Raw genomic sequence first — 20210 nt, forward strand, 5'->3', positions numbered from 1 at the left:
TTACAATTTATGTCACCTTTATCATAAAGATGCTTTATACCAAATTTTAAAAGCATTTGGAATGATAGTAAAGCGCACGAGGTACAACGCATGGCGACGAACGTTGAGCAATTGCAATAGGGCGCCCAAGTTTACGTTGGTGACCTAAATATATACTCTCATATCATGTATTGTATATACATAAGAATGTATAATCCTGTTCCTACGCAAGCGTTCAATAGAATACTGAACGCACCTCCATCAAAGAAGAGCTTTTTAGACCTTTTGATAATGTGAATATATGATGAGCACATTGAATGGCGATGCGTGCATATTACCAATTGAAATAGTCCAACCTTAAATACTGCATAGACACAGTATATTCCAATAGTAATTAGGGCCCCGCATGAAATGCGGGCGCGCTATAGTAATCACATTGTCCGTCCGTCCGTCCGTCCGTCAACACTTTCTTTATGATACGATAACTCAAACAGTTTTATTGTACAGTTTTCAAAATGTGTACAGAAATGATTTACAATAAGAGGAAGACACCTACAGATTTTGGGGTCATATCACTTTGTCTGTCTGTATGTATGTCTTTGTTATTATGTCTATCTATTTATCACTGTCTAAGGGAGATAATTCAATTTGAATTATGATATATTGTATTGATATAGAAAATTTCCAAATAAAAAAACCCCAAAAACATTGTATATGTGTATATGGTTTGCTGTTTTTGAATGTGATATAGAAAATGCTTGGTGTTAAATGTATATTGAATTAAATGTACGTCATTCCCAGTCAATAACTCAAACAGTTTTATTGTACAGTTGTACACTCCGATGTTTCTTGTCTGGAAGAAAACAGTGCGTACAGGTTAATTCGTCTAGATCTAAATGGCACCTAGTTAAGAGTGGAATACCGCAAGGCTCAGTTTTAGGACCAGTGCTATTTGTAATTTTCATAAATGACTTACTAGAGAATGTTTTATCCGAGGTTTTTCTGTTTGCTGATGACACTAAAATTTTCAAGGAAATCAACAGTGATGACGATACTAATGTGGTACAATCAGATTTCCACAGTCTTTTCGATTGGAGTGAAACATGGCTTCTCAAATTTCATCCGGATAAATGCGAAGTATTACCAGTATTGAATAGAGGCAAAACATACGAACCATAACTACACCATGAAAACTGATGTTGGAAAAAGAACAGTGTTAGAGAATGTTGATAGCGAAAAGGACATAGGAGTAACAATAGACTTGAATTTAAATTTTGAAAAGCACATACAGATTCAAATAAACAAGGCAAACCAAATAGCAGGATTAATGATACGTTCATTTTGCTTCATGGACAATAGAACATTCACATTACTATTTAAGTCTCTGGTACGTCCACATTTGGAATACGCAAGTAGCATCTGGTCACCGTACAAAAAAAAAGACATTGAGGCAGTTGAAAATGTACAGAAAAGAGCGACAAAAATGTTACCCCAGATGAAAAACTTTAATTATGAATAGGGATTAAACAGGTTGAAGTTGCCAACACTAAAATTTCGTCGTATGAGAGGGGACATGATTGAAACATTCAAGATACTAAATGGAATTTATGACAAGAGAGTAACATCAGGAATGTTTGAACTAAGCTATAATGATATAACTAGAGGAAACTCACTGAAAATAAAGAAACAAAGAAGTAGACTAGACCTCCGTAAATTCAGCTTCACAAACAGAGTTGTGGACATCTGGAACTCTTTGCCCGAAAATGTAATAGCATCAAAGAAAGTGCATCAATTCGAAAATAGACTTGACACATTCTGGGAGAACCAAAAAATTATATTTGATTACACAGCTGAATACAACTACACCGGAAGAAAGATGGCACAAAAAAAGATTAGAAGAAGAGCTGCATATAGAGGACCAAATGGACCTGCGTGCAGAAACCACCTAAGGTACCTAAGGTAATAAATCTCGATCGGGATCGGAATACGAAATTACATTTCTAACATCCGGTTGCAAAGTGAAGGTAGGTTCTACTAACTACTTCATTGAATTATGTACTAATTGCACATTACACCTTAGAGCACTGTTCCTTTTAAAAAACAATGTCACAAAATAGATGCAAAATGAGTGAACCTTATTCATTAATATTACCGAAATTTCGTCGGTGAAAATCTCGAAATGGCATGTTTCATTGCTTGTTGACGGAAAAGTCCATATTTTCTACTTAAGTATTTTGATATTTGCTTATGAATTTTTTTTAGCGCATACATGATATGTTCCTGCTAGGAAAAAGGGAAACTGTCTTACTCATGTATGTAAAGACATATTCTGTAGATTTATATTTTTTAAGATGTAGAACATCAAACGTTTTGAAACGCATATACCCTAATTTCAGAATATCAGGATTCCTTTTTCACAATTTTTCATTCCAATCTTTGTATATTATTAATACTAACATATATACCAGCCCCAAACATTGCTATATCAAATACATATGTCACTTTCTTCTAATAACCTGCAGCGGGGCCCTTGCTGACCGTGTCAGTTTTCTAGTTTGATCTAATTCTAAGACATGCAAATATTTCACTTCGTAAATTAAACTGAAGAATGCCATAAACAATTATTTCAATTTTGGCGTCAATATTGCAAAACAAGAATTTCCAAGTAGGAAATTGTCAAAAACGCTTCTCGTGTCATTGTGCAATCAAAGGTTTTAGTTTCAAGCAGAAATGTCATTAGATATGAAAGTAGAATTTTGGGAATAATTGTGGTAATAATGGAGCATTATATCAATTATCAACACCGCCAAGGATAATTGGACGTTTCGTTACTCATGACGAATCCGTGACACATATCTCTGGTGTATCATCGGCACGATCGTCATGTCTCTGCTTGATGGAAAGATGAATATCCAATCTACTCAGAACATCGAAATAATATTCTCCAATCGGACATGAAGTTACCACTTCCGGAATGTATTTCTTTACTGTATTGCTTGATGGAGTTGGCATGCCATGTTGCAAAAGTAAAGGTATGCTGCGTTTTAACACGTGAAGCAAAATATAGTGAGACCATATTTTACACACAGTTTAGTAAATGTATAGGGTTCAAGATTTATGCCTGGGACCTTCCTAACATTTCTCACTTTGCTGGTTTGTGATATATTCGTCCATATTATCAAATTTGTTTCAATTAATCAGTATTTCTTGCTTCTCAATCACTATTATTTATAAGATAAATGATGCTCAATCATTTGTAGGATAAATGATTCTCACAATCGTAGCAAACACCACTTATATACTCACACACATAACAAACACCAGTCATCATAAGCCATTGTATTTCATTCTATTATTGTCATATAGTTCTTGTAAGGAGAGTGCGCATGTCTAGCGTACAGGTTCCTCCCACCTGATCCTAATATGCATCATTTCATGACTTTGACAAAAAGGATTAGTATACCCAAAATCAACATTTTTAAGCACCTTGCAAAAGTAATGTAAATTATATAATAATTTAGAGTAACGATTTGTGATAAATAGGAAATGAATCCATGCTTTCACATATTATATAAATGTTTCTTTTTCGAGACAGTCCTCCTCCTCCTCCTCTTCCTCCTCTTCCTCACTAGAGCCTCCTGAGGAAATTTCCTCATACGAATCCATATCCTCTGATAAAACCACCGAGGAGGAGTCATCAAGAATAACACAGGATTCATTCGGATCACTTTTAACTGTCAAAAGATTGGTCCCTTCTGAAGGTAAGGTCGCTTCTTCTGTCAAGATTTGCTCTAGTCCATTGGTAGCCGTCGGGCGGGTTGTTTGGTCTAATGTTGCTTGACATTCAAATGCGGAATTTAGGAATCCAATGGAAGAAGAAGAACGCACTGGTTGTTGAGATGTTGAATCCGGAGCCAGTGTTTCTAATCCGGATCTGGATCGCACTACACGCCGATCTGTAAAACAGTGTTAATTCGTTGTATTGTTTCAATATGCATCTGATATTCAATAACTACATGTACCATATGAATAATACTTTTATTTTCTTCCAGAATATTGCTTGAATATATGTAAACATCTTCATGTCTAAAGGAACGGGGAGGTAGTGAGTTTGAGCCCCGCTAATGCTATAACCGCGTCAAACCTAAGACGTAAATGTAGGAATTGTTGATTGCACCTTCGCCAAACGCTCGGTATTTAGAAGTGAGAGTTACGGGTCTTTCGGATATGATCTTAAAAACGGGGGTCCCATGTCGTGAAAGGAGTTGGCACACGGTAAAAAAAAACCTAACTGTTACGGTCCTGGGCGCTAGACATGGGTCTAAATCTGTGGTACTTCATACACAGTTAGTGACGTCTCAATATGGGTGGAGCATTCTCGAAGAAACACAAAGCAACCAAACAAAAAATATTTCCTATAGATAATTTCTCTGAATTCTGTTCTAGTCTTTTTCAAAATTTATAGAACTTCATATAATCTTTCCACCAGAAAAGGATGTTCGCATTAAATAAAATATGCAAATCTGTCCGATAAAACAAATATCATCATGATAAATCATACATATGTATCATATGTTCAGAACGAACACAAATTTCTGTTTGGTAACATATGCATGATAAAAGTGATATATCTCGGTCTAATAATTATATAATTCAAAAATATCTGATCAATATAAGTAATAGTAAAACATTTAGAAACAAACATTCGAACACTCTAGTGCGATGTGATTTGTATTCATTATTTTTTTTTTACTAAGAAGACTGAATTTTAAGGTGTCACATTTTCACGATCAATTTTGATAATTAAAAACAATATCGTGTATATAACAAGGTTCAAATATATATCAACTTAATAAACATAGACACATCTTTTAACTTGGTTGTTAAAGATTGCACCATTCTAATTCTAAGCCACGATCATCCATTTGAACTCTGAAAACAAGGAAGCTCAGTAACATCATCTCGATTCTTTAACTAGATTGATGCATTTACTTTACCAGTAATCGGTGTCATTTGTTTGATGTTGCAGAGAACTTTGAATAGTCGTCGATAGCCCCGCCGGAAGTTGGCATCACAGAGTCCATAAATGATGGGGTTTACCATACCGGAAACGGAAGTACTGAGTATGGCGTACAAAATCGATACATCACTGACAGTCGCATCAATTTGTCTCATAAGAACAAGGACCTAGAAAATAATGCAAAATTGATACACGTTAGTGCAGTACAATCTAATTCATGCGACATCTGATAGGGCATATACAGTACTCATCAAAACTAACTGAATCGACTATAGAGATTTATTGCATATTTCTTCCTCCATGCCACTGCTATTAATCTAGTGATTCTTGTCTTTGAATATTTTACTCATTGAAACTCGTATTGCGTAATATCGTATACATATATGTATGATTCTGCTAATCACACCAGCAAAGAAAAAAAATCCTATCTTCAAGACTAAAAGAGAAGCCATATGAAGAAACATTCCCCTGGATGACTAGCAATAGAACTGAAATTGATCAATTTCTTTTTTTGAACAGAATCTGATGAAAAATTATAAAATCAATGAGATAAAAAATAAAAAAAATCTTAGGAAAAGGTTTAGAGACTTTAGTGTGTTGTGTGTTTGAGCACAATTTTCGTAGCTATATCTTCCTTTGCACTAAATTACAATATTTTCCAATTGAAATCAAATCACAAGCGGTACTGTTTTGCTTTTGAGCGTGTTTATTGTATAGAGAAAGTATTGTAATTTACAATGTACCAGCAAGTGATTAGTTATTCTTATCAGAGGGGACAGACTGTACCCGACACCACATACCTAACAATGTCATAAAACTGAATAATTAAATACAAGTAGGTACATTTACATACCATTGTGGGCACCCAGGTGATTAATACAGGGACTGAAACTGCGAAAACTAGATTATTTCCGGTCAAAACGCGCGATCCTATGACGTGCCACTGGATGTCGCTTTGTTGCATGTCGTTGTTGATACAGATTTTTCTTTTGATGAGATTTTTACAACAGAGGGAGATGATGAGAGCCGTAGACATTAGTAGGATATTACAAGCTCCATAACACAGGAATAACATTAGAAACGCATATTCGTTGACACTTCCAAGTTTCTGACTGAGCCAAAACTCACACTGTCCACTTTGAAATGTCGCCGGTCCAAGCCCTACAATGGGCATTGTGGAAATGATGACAGAAGCCAAGACGTTTAGCAATATGATACAAGCGACTTTGCATTTTGCACTTTGTAGATGTGAATATTCTCTCATATTTAGAAAATGGAAAACTTGCAATGTTTGATTAACAATCAACACTGCTATAGTGGACAAGACGGAAAGGTAGGACGTGTGCATTAGTGTTTGGTACAGTTTGCAGGATAACTCTCCTCCAATCCAGGTATGTTTGAAATAACTGATATGTGCAATTGGAGACGGAATCAAAGCAGAGAAAATGTATAATAGACTTAGAATTAGAATTATATCATCCGTTGTTGATCGCATGCGATATGTTCTTCCTCTAATGATCACTACCAAAGGCATGATATTAACAACGATGGTGGCAGTCTCCACGATAATGGTAAATGTCCCACCAATGTCCTGAACAGTCACACTGCTTGTAATGTTTCTTTTACTTGTATCCATTGATGTTTATCCTAATATGAAATAGAAAATAATGTTAAGATCATACGACAAAATAGTTAGACCAAAATACTAAGTTTGCAAAAACAGATCGACGGACAGAAAATAATATATTTCTTCAAAATGTCTGTTAATATTCCCATAAACACGAGTTGTACTGTTTTATTAGTTGACCTTTTAAAAATATGTTTACGAGGCAGCATTTTTTCAGAAGCTTCTACATGAGAAGAAAACAAATTCTTGCTGGGGCCTTCAACTCGACATTTGTGTATATCCGACGACGTTTTATCTATGAATGATACTCATTTTCATTCATGAAAAGAGGAGATAACGAACAGTGATCAATCTCATAGCTCCTATAAGCAATACAAAATAGATAGTTGGGCAACGACGGACCCCTGGACACCCCAGAGGTGGGATTAGGTGCCTAGAAGGAGTAAGCACCCCCCTGTCGATTCATTATACCCCAGTGAAATCGAAATTAGGGACACTACAGAGTCTTCCACATCTGTTTCATTCTTGGATATTTTATTAAACAAACCACTTTATGACAAACGGGATGAGTTCAGCTTCTCCTTTGGTTTTTATGTATCTCAACGATATGGAAGAACATATTCTGTGTATCACTGATGATTAAATCGAGAAGACTGTTTACAGATACGTTGGCGTTACAGGAGTTTCAACAGTCTCGTTTAAATTCAGCATTTCGAAAATTCTATTATCGTGATAACGATCTAGTTTGGAAATACAATCCTTTATTTTGACATGTGTCATACCAATCGTTAGGCTTTTCTTTACATATTGATTTTGACTACGGATAACTCCTTTTATCTGACCAAGATATAGTGCTCACAGCGGTTGTGCCCGGTAAAAAGGGCCTGTTTACTGTTCCAAGGCACCTGATCCTATGGTGTGCCCAGAGGTCCTTGTTTGTCCTTCTCCTAAATTTGTATTCGTTATAAGAATAAGATTGATCAATGTGTTTTATTTCACTTTTTTTTTATCCTATTCAAGAATGGATGACATCAACTGATATGAGATGAAGTATTTAAGATGTTTGATTACTATTGAACAAGTACGCTATGATTACTGGGGGTGCCTAGGAGTAAGCATCCCCTGTCAAGGTCAACCGGGCATACCCACCTTCAGTCCTATGTCTCGATTAGGTAAACTGAGTCATCCTTGGTCAGATTCAGTGTGCCAAGAACGGCTTAACAATTGGTATGAAACAAGTTAGACAGCATTTGACCCAATGATAGATTATATTGGCAAACTAGATCATTATAACGACCACAGAATTGGCAAAACGCTGCCTTTAAAAACACCTGTTGAAACCCTTGTCATCCATTGCATCGTCAAAAACTTCAACATTTCCTACTGCATACATGTACCTATATTAACGTCTTAACATGCTTTTCTTCATCGTTTTAAATCGTCAAACTGTCTGGGATATTGGAACAACTTTGATTTTGACTTTAGGTTTAGATATGAAACAATCATTTATAGAATGGTGTTTCCGACAGTTAATTATACCTGTAGTTGACAAAAAAGATAATTCAGCTTGTCCATCGTCAACTTCCCATATTTATGTAGCAATATCCTGTTACCATCCACATATGGTGTTTATATCACTCAACTGATTCAATACAAAAGAGCTATGATCAATTTTTAAATCAATACAGGCTACTGAAAAATAAGTTAATGTTACAGAGATTGCAACAGGCTGGTTTAAAATTAACATTTCGTAAATTATATGTCCATTACAACGATTTAATTTTGAAATACAACCTGAACCAATTTTTAGGTCTTTGGATACTAATTTTCACTATGAATTATTCTACTTATCTGATCAAGATATAGGGCTCACAACGGGTGTGACCAGCCAACAAGGAATGCTTACTCCTCCTAGGCACCTGATCACACCTCTGGTATTTCTAGGGGTCTGTACTTGCCTAACTCTCCATTTTGTATTGCTTATAGGAGTTATGAGATAGATCACTGTTCGTTATCTTCGCATTTCATATATATTTTGTTCAATATGCTGTTAACAGTTCATGAATCTAGGTGTTAAGAGTGTGTAATGTTTGAAAGTAATATATTTTCACTGAAGGCTTTCCACACAAAATGATTACTATGAAATTATAAAAATTGAATTGATAATAATGAGAAATTGCTCCAATTCTATGCAGTAACGCCGACAGTGATGTATTGCTTGTTAATACATAAAGCCACATACATATTATTTGGTAAAAAGTACATAAACAATTAGAGTGACATTGTTCCATACTTGTATAGTATCATGCCATTATCGCTTGCATGTGGTGGTTTTGTAACTCAGGTTATTCGATGTGTGAAAGCATATTTTGCATATGATCAATGTTTAAATTGAGGCAGCCTGCTGACATATAAGTTGATGTTAGAGGAATACGAATGGTTAACAAGGAATGTATACTCAGCCCAGGCACCTGATCCCACCTCTAGTATGTTGAAGGACCGTGTTTGCCCTTCTTTTAATAAGATTTATGAGATTGATCACTGTTCGTTATCTTCATTGTTCATAAGATGATTTAAACTTTATGAAATTTGCAAAAATAAAGTCTTTTTCAATGTTTTGGATCACTTTGACTCTTAATTGCAAAGCGTATTCAAATGCATATAGGAGGAAGACTATTTCCGACGAAGTGAAAGTGATATTTTTAAATTTGTGTTTTAAAAAGCACCTTTACGCATCTAAAGAAATCGATTATTTTCAGATAATGCTTCAAGTGCTTGTCAGAGTTTTCTCCTGGTGTTTAGCTTACAATAATGATTTATCAGTGAAACTAGAGCAAACTTTTACCAATCGTGATGATAACATTTGTTGTGTGGAAATACTTCAGACTGAGAGGATAAGCAAGACAAATAACCGCATACGTAGTTGACATGAAAGTTGCCTAATGGCATCGTAATTATATCAGTTTAGATCTATCGGAGTATTACGTCATCAATGTGATTAGCTCGACATGCCAAACAATATACTTCAAACAAATTAGTGAATGAAGAATGCATGTACTATTATCTGTTTCTAAACAAGACGCGCTGTATCTATACATTCATTATTAGTTCTATTCATTTTTTTCAATAAATGACAATTTTGGAATACATAAAACTTGCGTTATGTTGTTTGAGCAAAAACAAGCTTTTTCGAAGACAACATGCTTATAGCAATCATTTCTAGAACTTTTACTTTATTGTTAATGTGAGTGATGTATTTAAATCCACATCATGAAATGTGAACATAGCAAATGTTCTAAAGAATCTATCATGTAAATTCAAGTGGATCTAATATTATAAATGAAAGATTTTATGCATGTAGTTTCAAAACTTTTGGATCAATTAGACTGTGGTTTCTAAGAAAATCATAGAAAGTGGGACAAAAATAGAGGGAATTGGTTGATAAATATCATTCCATCTCATGGGAAGAATTGTACGATACTGATCAATGCGAATAAGATGTCAGCAATATTGTATATTACTTTTAAAGAAGGCGGTACAGTTTCTACAGTCATCTATCCCAGAAAATGAATGATTTCAGTCTAACTTCAAAAACGTTTCTAGCCAACTTTACACTCCTGTCATATAACCCGAAGCAATTTTGGATTAAATTAAACGTAGTTTGAGTTTGTTAATATATTCCGTATTTTGGGCTACATGTCATAGATTTAAAAGTCGAGTTGAAGGCCACAGTGAGAGAGTTTTACTTCTAATGTAGAAGCTTTTGAATAAACTCTGCCTCATAAGAATATAAAGTCAGGCCAGCTAACAAAGGAGTAGAATTCGTGTCCATTGGATTTCCGATAGACTGCTTGAAGACCTGATCACCGAAGACTACGAATATGTTGTCAAGGAGGAACTCCAGCATATTTTTTATTTGAACTTTAAAGTACTTGTGTGTGGAATCAGAGTTCAACAAAGTAATTTTTGGGATGACCGATAAAAAACCCCTGAAAACACAAGATGTTCGATCAGGTATCTAGGTAGGATAAACATTCCTTGTTGACTATGTATATTTTCTTTACAACATCCCCGAGAATGTGGTATTAAGGAAGTTATCTCCTGAGCTTTTGAGCACAACTGCGCAGGATTTTACAACCAAGTATTTTTTGGTTCAATACTGATTCCATTATATATTACATATTACACATTTATTACTGAACCCTACCTACCCAGTTGAAAATGTTGGTGTCAATTCGAATTTTGATAGGGTTTGACAGGGACTGTATTTTGGGGGCGGAAGGATTGCTTAATCGAAAAGTTCGAAACCTACAGATATTACAGTTTCTGTTTCATCCTATATATTCTCTGTATCTATACTCCTATTCGCGTATTTCTGTTTAAAGATTTATGATTTCAAGTATTTCAGACATGGAACTAGTTCAAATGTTGTAATTTATTAATTTGGTTGACATATTTTTCCAAACAGAATACTGATTCTTAAAAGTTTATATTAGATTAACACGAAATTTTGTATAAAAATTCAGTATTTTCGCCAATAATCTAAAAATTTGATCTCTAACCTCCACTTGTTTAAGTTCCATTTTTGATTTCAAGACCAGACCTTGAAATTAATGTGAATTTTTAGAAATTAACATTACTTCCAATATGTCCTCATAAACTCTCAAATTTGATATCATGAATTTTTTCGCGGTCAATATTTATTTCCGTTACTTGTAATAAGTTTTTTAATTTGTATTGTTAGAAAATATGATTATGTATCTATTTTATGTATTGATTGATTTGTGTTGCTTATGTTGTGTTGACACTAACAGATATATCAAGTTTAGTTGAATAAATCTTGAGTCAATTCTAAGTGCAAAAAGGTAATGTTTAGAACAATGTAGCTAGATAAGAAGCATCGTGAGCTCAGTTTTCATTTTGAATTTCCCAATTTTCCTTCAATGTAGAAATAAAAATACACTTCCCAAAAAAATTACATTACTCAGATGTGAAAGATAAAAATAGATCATACTTCTGATGATTCGGCGTCACTAGCCCCTGGACCTGGTAGTATTCACCCTACCTCAAACCGTGACTGTTTGATCAGCGAAACCCTCGATTTCCATGAAAATTTATAAAATGACACAATCATGTATTGACTTTTAGTCACGATGAAAGATTTTGATATCTTAAAGGCTCCGCCCACCGGTAAAACGTGTAGCTTTTGTTGACAAATAACAACCAAAAGCATCACTCTTATATTAAATGAAACTTATTCGATTGGCTATTGTGTGAGTTTCTCTGAATCAGCAATCCTCATATTATTTCGCTGCGAGTTATGTGATGATTCCCGAGGGTTTTGTCATTCCTCCAAATTTAAGCGAGCTCCCCTATGGGTCTATAACGATCTAGTTCGTCAATACATACGTATAAACGTAACTAGGACATGCATTAATAATAAAAATTAATGACGTGCAATCTTATATCATTGTTGGACCAGAATGACATATTGCAGTTTTTTATTATGTTTTCATGGAGACAAACCAACCAAATCACCACATGATTCTGAATTATGTGTTTTGAGACTTTCCAAGGCAATAAAATCACCAATTATTTGTTTTGAAACTTTCCAAGGAGAAGTGACCCGTGGGAATCAGTACTCCTTGCTTGGTGTAATAGATTGTTAAATGGGGCGGTCCTTCGGATGAGACTGCCAAAGGCGAGGTCCCGTGTCACAGCAGGTATGTGTCCCTCCCCGCTCAAAGGTCGTAAGCTCTGATTATAAGCCTAATTTTTTTTCAGCCCTTCACCGGCAATGGCCACTTGTCAATGTGAGTGAAAAATTCTCGAGAGGGACGTTAAACACACAATCCAAGGAAATCTAGTCATAACTGAGATGAGGTAGATGTATGTGTAGGAAGAAACAATTGAAAATGACAAAATGAAATATATTACAACTAAACTGTTACCATGAATCCAGTTCTTTGTTATTTCAGACAGCGCATGGACGCATAATAAAGTATTAATGATAGAGAATCAACATACATTCAATTATCATAAAAATCATAATATCTCAAATTCTCCAAAATGTCCACTTATGCTGAACATGGAGGTATAAGAGTAGTAAAACAGAAATGCTTCAAAAATATGTTTTCAGAAAATACCAACGATAAATGTCAAAATTTGAAACTTGTGAAAAGCTAAAAACTACCGTGCTATTTGAATTATAATTAAGATTTCTTCGAAAACCTAATCCCAAAAGACTAAAGCTAGGTAGATATCACCACTGAGGAACTCCCTCGTTGTATCTGTTATAATATCAACTTAAAAGTACAGTGAACCATGTCTATTCCGATATGCATTGGGAACAATGTTCTTTGTTGGGATACATAGTGTATCGAAATAAACAGTGTAAAAAACAATGAAAATATGAAATTGAGAATGAATAAGGGTCGAAATGCCTATTGAAACGGATTGCACAGGTGTCGGATAAGGCAGTTTTCACTGTATGTGTACTTATTCATAGATTTAACGAGGTGTTTGAAACAGTATTATTTTATGACTGATCGCAAGATAACAATATTTTGATGTATCATTTTTGCCGAAGAAACCGCTGATTATGACGTCAAAAAGCCTAGTTGTTTTAAATTCATTGTAAAGAATGGCTGTATAAAGTGTTCAGAATTCATACGCTTTCATGCTGTTGATTTTGCAAATGTTTGGTGATTTCAAATTTATTAAAATGTTCTTTGAAAATTTTGTGAACCAATTTGATTTACGTGGTGTAAATCAAAAACGTTTGATGTTCTCCTTTCGAGTTGAGTAAAGATAGTAGCTTAAGAGAGTATTTATTGGATCATGCAATGTATCTCTACTTTTCCTGCAATGTATCTCTACTTTGAAGGGGTTTGGTGAAGGTCTGAAATCATGTATAGGCAGGATAAATCAAATTCATCCGTCCCATTTATTGGAATAATGAATTTATTTTTTGGTAAAATTTAGAACTTCAGCCCACCGATTTTCAGTTAAAGTTGGGAGTCGGAAAGGTATCCCTCTCATTGGAAAACCACGTGCTCTACTTTTTTAATGGAAGTAAGCAGCTGATGAATTTCACTGCATTTTAGAATGTGAAGTATTATTGAGCATTGGGTATTCTTACAACATATATGTACTAAATTTTCTGACTTAATGTCAAATCACTGAAAAACATTTATATTTGTTCATTACAAATATTTTCTTTTTAATTAATCTACCCTTCATAATAAGTATCGCTTGTTTTTGTACAGGTGATATCTACCCGTTTTGGTTTACTTATTTTATCTCAACATTTCACGTCTGAGCGATATTTATTACCTGATCCCACCTCTGGTGTGTCCAGGGGTCCGTGTTTGCCCAACTATCTATTTTGTATTGCTTGTAGGAGTTATGAGATTGATCACTGTTCGTTATCTTCACCTTGCATTAGTAATATAAACCTGTGTGCATCTCATGTAAAAAGGAAACTGAACTTGAAAGAATAATGAACTCACAAATCTCGGTATCATCAAAATCTGTAACACGTCACTTCCCACCTTCACGTGACGTCAATTCCTACCTTCCCCTATGTTGTTTGGTGCTTACAGAGAATATATCTTGTCAATTGAATCTGGATTTTGTTTAGCTTGTTTTTAAGAAACAGTTATATACAACAATGGAAGTATGGAACCTTGCTGGGTTAAAAAAAAACCACTTTCCTCTTATTTTGCCATTTTGTCCGTTTTCAAAAATACCTCCAAGTTCGATCTCCTTATAGGTGAAGTAGTCACCGTAAACACTTTAAGTTGATTTCATTTTCAATATCAGTTTTTTTTTGGTCACCGAAAACGAAAGTGCCTGTAAACTCGAACAATATACAGTATATGATTCGATTAAATCTTTTTTCCTATTTGAAACTAAAGGAACATAGCGAAAAGTGCAAGAAGGATATACAAATATATGAAGAGCAATTTCAAAACCCCGAGGAAAATAGTTGCTCCGTAACTCTATAGCATATTTTTCTTTGAAGTTCGACAAAATCAAAAGATTTCATTTGTGAAATTGGCTTTCTTGCCCTAAGGATATAAAGAGTCGTTGATCGAGAAATTCAATCATTGATGATGGATCGTTTATGAAGCATGCAAGAGATGGGATTTTAGCGTAGTGGCAATTTGCCACTTTAAACAATCCCTAAAGCCTTCACAATTTGCTGGACCACAAAACTAAAGTTCAGATAACGGCATGGTTGGCTATTGATGTTTGCTTCGTTATAATAGAAAGTCAGATTACAAGCTTTAATAGATATAGAGTGAAAAACCAAAAATGGCAGTATCAATGTTTCAAAATGGCCTTCTATATTTCTTTACAATTCATAAAGTGAAAACCCAACAATTGCAGTATTAATGTTTCAAAATAGCCTTCTATATATATATACTTTTTACAATTTCCACCATGTTATTGGAAATTAAAACATAAATTCGATGGTTTATAATAAGGAGTTTGGTTTGTTATTTGAAAGTTTGTGAAAATATTACCTGTTGTCCAGTTACGTGTATATAAAGTGTATTTGCATATCCTGAATTTTTTTTTTTTAGAAATATCAATAATGCATATTAGTAGCCAAGCACACAGCTGGCCAAAACAATGAGTATTGTCGCTACCCGTTCTTGTCTACAGTATATTATATTTTGAAAAGCATTGAGTTATCGATTGGTTTATAATTGTGAACAATATTATCTTATAAATAATTCAATAATTCTGAGTCTCACAAGTACACATTATATGCTGGACGACATGATTTTGTTAGACACAAATATGTTGCTAAGTTCTGATAAGGACTTTTTAAAAGATTTACGCCTTTGGGCCAATTAAAACCCAAACCCATGGTACCGATATTAATATACATGAAAAAGCAAGGAAAACAAACATTTCATACCTCCTATCTTTACTCCTATAAAGAATACAAAATTAAGGGTTGGGCAAACATGGACCCCAGGATATACCAGAGGTGGGATCAGGAGGAGTAAACATCCCCTCTCGACTGGTCACACTTGCCCTAAGCTTTATATCTTGATCAGGTAAACAGAGTGAAAAAGATTAGTATAACGAACAGCGATAAATGAAAGACTAAGAGCGGACGGAAGAGAATTGTGAGTATTATGAAGAAGGCAAATATGGATCCTTGTACAAAGCAGATATGAGATCAGGTGTGTAGGATAATAAATATCCTCATCATCTTCACCAGGTAAACGGAACAATCCATAGTCAAAATCAGTGTGTACAAAACGATCCCGACAGTGTTTATTTGTAAATAAAACAACCGTAAAATATGTTCTCATGTATCGAATGACCATAAGATATAACAGTTGACATGCTTTTAACTCTACGTTAAGTTAACCCAAATTCGAACATGTAAGGAAGCAAATATCTATTTTTAGTTAACAGTGGATACATCAGATATATTCCGTGATTTTAGTACAGATAGAAGGAAAGTTCTTTTTACTCTATTCCATGTCAAATAGTTCAAAATTTATGACAGATAGGGAGACAAAAACAATATTCCACCTTTTTTCTATTTCGGGGACATCAAAATGAAATCAATTTATATAGTGTATATCTTATGAAAGTTTTAACTTTTAATTTTCTATGTCCGGTCATAAACACATATAAATGACCGTTGATTTTGTGGACTAAAGCTGCTATTATTGATTGATTTTTTATCTATATTCTGGGCCTAACGCACATTCCTATATATTATCCATGATTTGAAATATGAAATAATAAATACAAGCAAGGAAACATATAAAAAGCTTAAGGACACCATTGGTTTAGAAATCAACATGACTAATTTTGATAGTTAACTCTTTCTTAAAGAAAACAAATCTTCGAAATATTACTGCCTCCTATTCGTTAATGATAGTTTTGGTTTCTGATTTTGTCCCATGCTGATCCTTGCGAAGCCAAAAATGGCAACAAACAAGTACTAATATTTAAAGGTATATGACAAACTTTACCTCTGGTGTGTCCAGGTGTCCTTGTTAACATACTTTTCCTTTTGCATTCTTTCTGGGATTCATAAGATTAAATACCGTTTTTTACCGAATGTACCTTTACGTTTGCTTATGGCTGTAACATTTTCGTAAAATGTATTGATATCAGGTGAAAAATGTCAGCGTCTGAATTTCCCTTAAGGTACTCCATTTACATGTGTAATAAAGGATATATCAACAAATCTAATCATCGTTACAAAAGGAAATTAATTCTAAGAAAATAATGTACAAACAGGTATCCCCTTCGCATAAAAAAGTGAAGATGACGAATAGTGATCAATCTCATAACTCCTATACCGAGTACAAACTTACGAGTTGGGCAAACACGGACCCTGGATATATGAGAGATGGGACCTGGTGTCTAAGAGGGGTAAGCATCCCATGTCGACCGGTCACATCCGCCATGAGCCCTACAGTTGTGTATATCTTGATCAGATAAACGGAGTAATTCGTAGTTAAATCAATGAAAAAGAACATTGACGCAAAACCTGATTTTTTAAGTTACCCTAATTTTTGTGTTGGGAAAGTTTCTATAGTTGGTGTTTTATGTATCTCATTTATACATTTTGCATTTTAGATATTCGTAGAAATTATGCCTCATATATTCTCCATGTTAAAACTTTTTTAAACAAATGTCATAGTTTGAAGACTGTTAAGTATTTCCGAATACCGTCACTGTGGCATGAATCCTTTTCTTGATTAAAACCGTCAAAATGATACTAAATAAATATTTACTTCTCCATCATAGATCAGAAATAAAAATCGATCAATATAGATGGAACATACCAAATATCATTAGAGCCATCCTTTCCAGAACGAGTTCCGAGTCGAAACAAATATATGCCTCCAGAATACATAGTGCGATACACATTCACGATTAGCTAACACGTCAATTAAACATTCGTGTACAATTCCACTACGATAATTTTGTAAGTATTGAGGTATAGTTTATGCAAAACAAACTTGAATATGACAGCGGGTTAGAACAAAAATGTAATCCAGCAAGTTTGTCTCCTATAATGTTATCAGGACGATGGGATGTTGCTATGCATAATAAAAGTGAAAAACAACACATTTGTGTCGAACAACGTTTTAGCAATTTAAGTTTAGAGGAATAACATACCTGATACTCCGTATGGCCGCCTTGAAAGCGATTAGCTTGTATATCAGTAACAATTGTGAGAAGATCCAATGTCATAAAGAACTAAAAGACAACAGTGATCTTGTTATATACAGCACTAATCGATTTCTGTTTCAGATGGAATGCAATACAGAGATTACAGAAAAAAATCACAGCGAGGACTGCAGAAAGGTTTGGTCTTTGAAATGATGTGCTTTTTAATTTGAATACAGATGTAAGTAATCAATTTCAATGATTTATTATTTTGGTAAAATATCAATATACATGTAAATCAAACGGATATTTGTGATGAATGTTCTTTGATTATTTATTTGAGGACGTTGATTCCCATTTGAAAAATCTAAAACCTGTCAACTTAAAAATAGCATCGGTCGGCATCCAATTCAGTTCATTCTATAATACCTTAATACCATTTGTGTCAATTGCTACGATAATTACAGCTTGCATTGTGCTGGGAAATTAATTTGTGCTTTCATGGATGCTGTTTTCACCAGTCGGTGACTTTGTGGTTATGACAGTAGTCTTCCTACCGGGATTTTCCTAGTTCGATTCCCGATCCCGAATTAATGTCAATGTTATAGCACAGTTGGTAGCTGTTCCTCACGCAAGCACCCGGCAATGGAATTTGGTATCACAGACCTTTAGGATATGAACTCAATACGTGGAGGTTCTACGTGTTCCGGTAGGCGGTGGTACAATGAATATCCCTCACTGCTACGGCCCTGAGCGTCATACATATTGTTAAATATTTATGGCACCTGTGACCCTGCACCTACTTTTTTATTCCTTCCAAACCACTGGAGAGTAAATGAGATCTACACGAAAACATTTTTAAAGATATAGATTGTAATATAAAACAAGTTTGTAACAAGGTGTTTTAGTTGGATTCTGCAATAGAAAATACACACGGATTTTATAAAGATACAGATAAATATACATTGAATTAATTGTTTTTATTTCTTCACTTTAGGTTATATTTGCAATATTTATGTTTGTACAACCTAGTATCGTTATAAATTGTGGTGTTTTTTTGTTTGTTTGTTGTTGTTTTTTTCATTTTCTACTTTAATGTTCGGTATTCTCAAAATACTCTCTAGCATATGTCCTCTCTTCTCTAAAACCTTCAAAGAGTTAATCATATGTATGAAAGGTGAAGATAACGAACAGTGATCAATCTCATAATTCCTATAAGCAATGCAAAATAGATAGTTGGGCAAGCATTGACCCTTGGACACACCAGAGGTGGGATCAGGTGCCTAGCAGGAGTAAACATCCCCTGTAGACCGGTCACACCCGCCGTGAACCTTATATCCTGAGAGTTTGCGACAATTTGCAACATAAAGTACATTGTTTTGGAGCAATTTAAATTTTCATATAGAAAAGAGTTATTGGACATTTTTGACAAGGATATCTTTAATAATGAAAGGTGAAGATGAAATTGAAGATAAACAAACCGTGACCAATCCCATAACTCCGATAAGAAATACAAAATCGAGAGTTGGGCAAACACGGACCCCTGGATATACCAGAAGTGAGATGAGGTGCCTAAGAGGAGTAAGCATCCCTGTCGATTTGTCAGATGTATCTTTGATGTTGAGTTCTTATAAGTACCCTCAGTAAGCTTATCAACTTTTAAGTTTGCTTGTAAACGACAACCAGCATATGTAACATGATAACGTTGTGAAATGATAATGTTAAACAGCTTCACACTACATTTGGCATTTTGGACATTTCTGTCATATAGAATTAGAAAATATAAAATTGATTTAAAACGAGTAATTAAGAAAATAAAAAAAATACCCCAAAGCATTAACAAGACAAAAATAATAATGCATAAAAATCAAATTAAAAAACAAAACAAAACAAAGACAGTAAAACTAAAATCTAATTACAAATAAAAGATAAAACAGGAAATAACACCCCCCCCCCCCCCAGATATCTAGACTTCGTTTAAGGAGGAATAACACTATGTAAAAGAATTGTAACTTTGGATAACGTTACCTGTAATGTTGTCAATTTCTGTTTACGAAATCAAATGATGCCATAGATGCAAACTTAAAAAAGACAATAAAAATGTGCAGTTCCATCAGAAATATTTCGTAGAGAATATGTTAGTGTGCTAGATATGTGTATAAGGAGCAAGAATAATCATTAGTCTTATTCAGAGCTCTAATTTGTAATTTGTAAGCCATTTGTGTGTTTGTCTCTTATCAATGCTTTATTCCCCCAAGCTAGGGGAGAACCATTGTGTATGCAATGCATTGGATACACAAGAAAACAATATTAACCCTCAAGTAAAAATTGATTTCCTATCTCCGACACGATTAAATATCGCCATATTGTGTGCACGGACATGTAATTCAACATCTAAGCACGTGAAAGCCAAAATAAATGGTC

At 34.3% G+C, this 20210-nt stretch overlaps 1 protein-coding gene across 1 annotated transcript; it reads right to left on the reverse strand.

Annotated features, from left to right (window-relative positions):
- Window positions 1-3305: 3305 nt before the first annotated feature.
- Window positions 3306-17870, reverse strand: LOC125678017 (galanin receptor type 1-like). The gene is made up of 4 exons (XM_048916128.2): window positions 17796-17870; window positions 5853-6646; window positions 4977-5166; window positions 3306-3935 (listed from the first exon to the last, which is right to left on the reverse strand). The coding sequence occupies exons 2-4, from the start codon at window positions 6633-6635 to the stop codon at window positions 3547-3549; spliced, it is 1362 nt and encodes a 453-aa protein (XP_048772085.1). The 5' UTR covers window positions 6636-6646; window positions 17796-17870; the 3' UTR covers window positions 3306-3546.
- Window positions 17871-20210: the final 2340 nt, after the last annotated feature.

Source organism: Ostrea edulis, chromosome 10 (genome assembly GCF_947568905.1).
Source record: "Ostrea edulis chromosome 10, xbOstEdul1.1, whole genome shotgun sequence".
Classification (NCBI taxonomy): domain Eukaryota; kingdom Metazoa; phylum Mollusca; class Bivalvia; order Ostreida; family Ostreidae; genus Ostrea; species Ostrea edulis.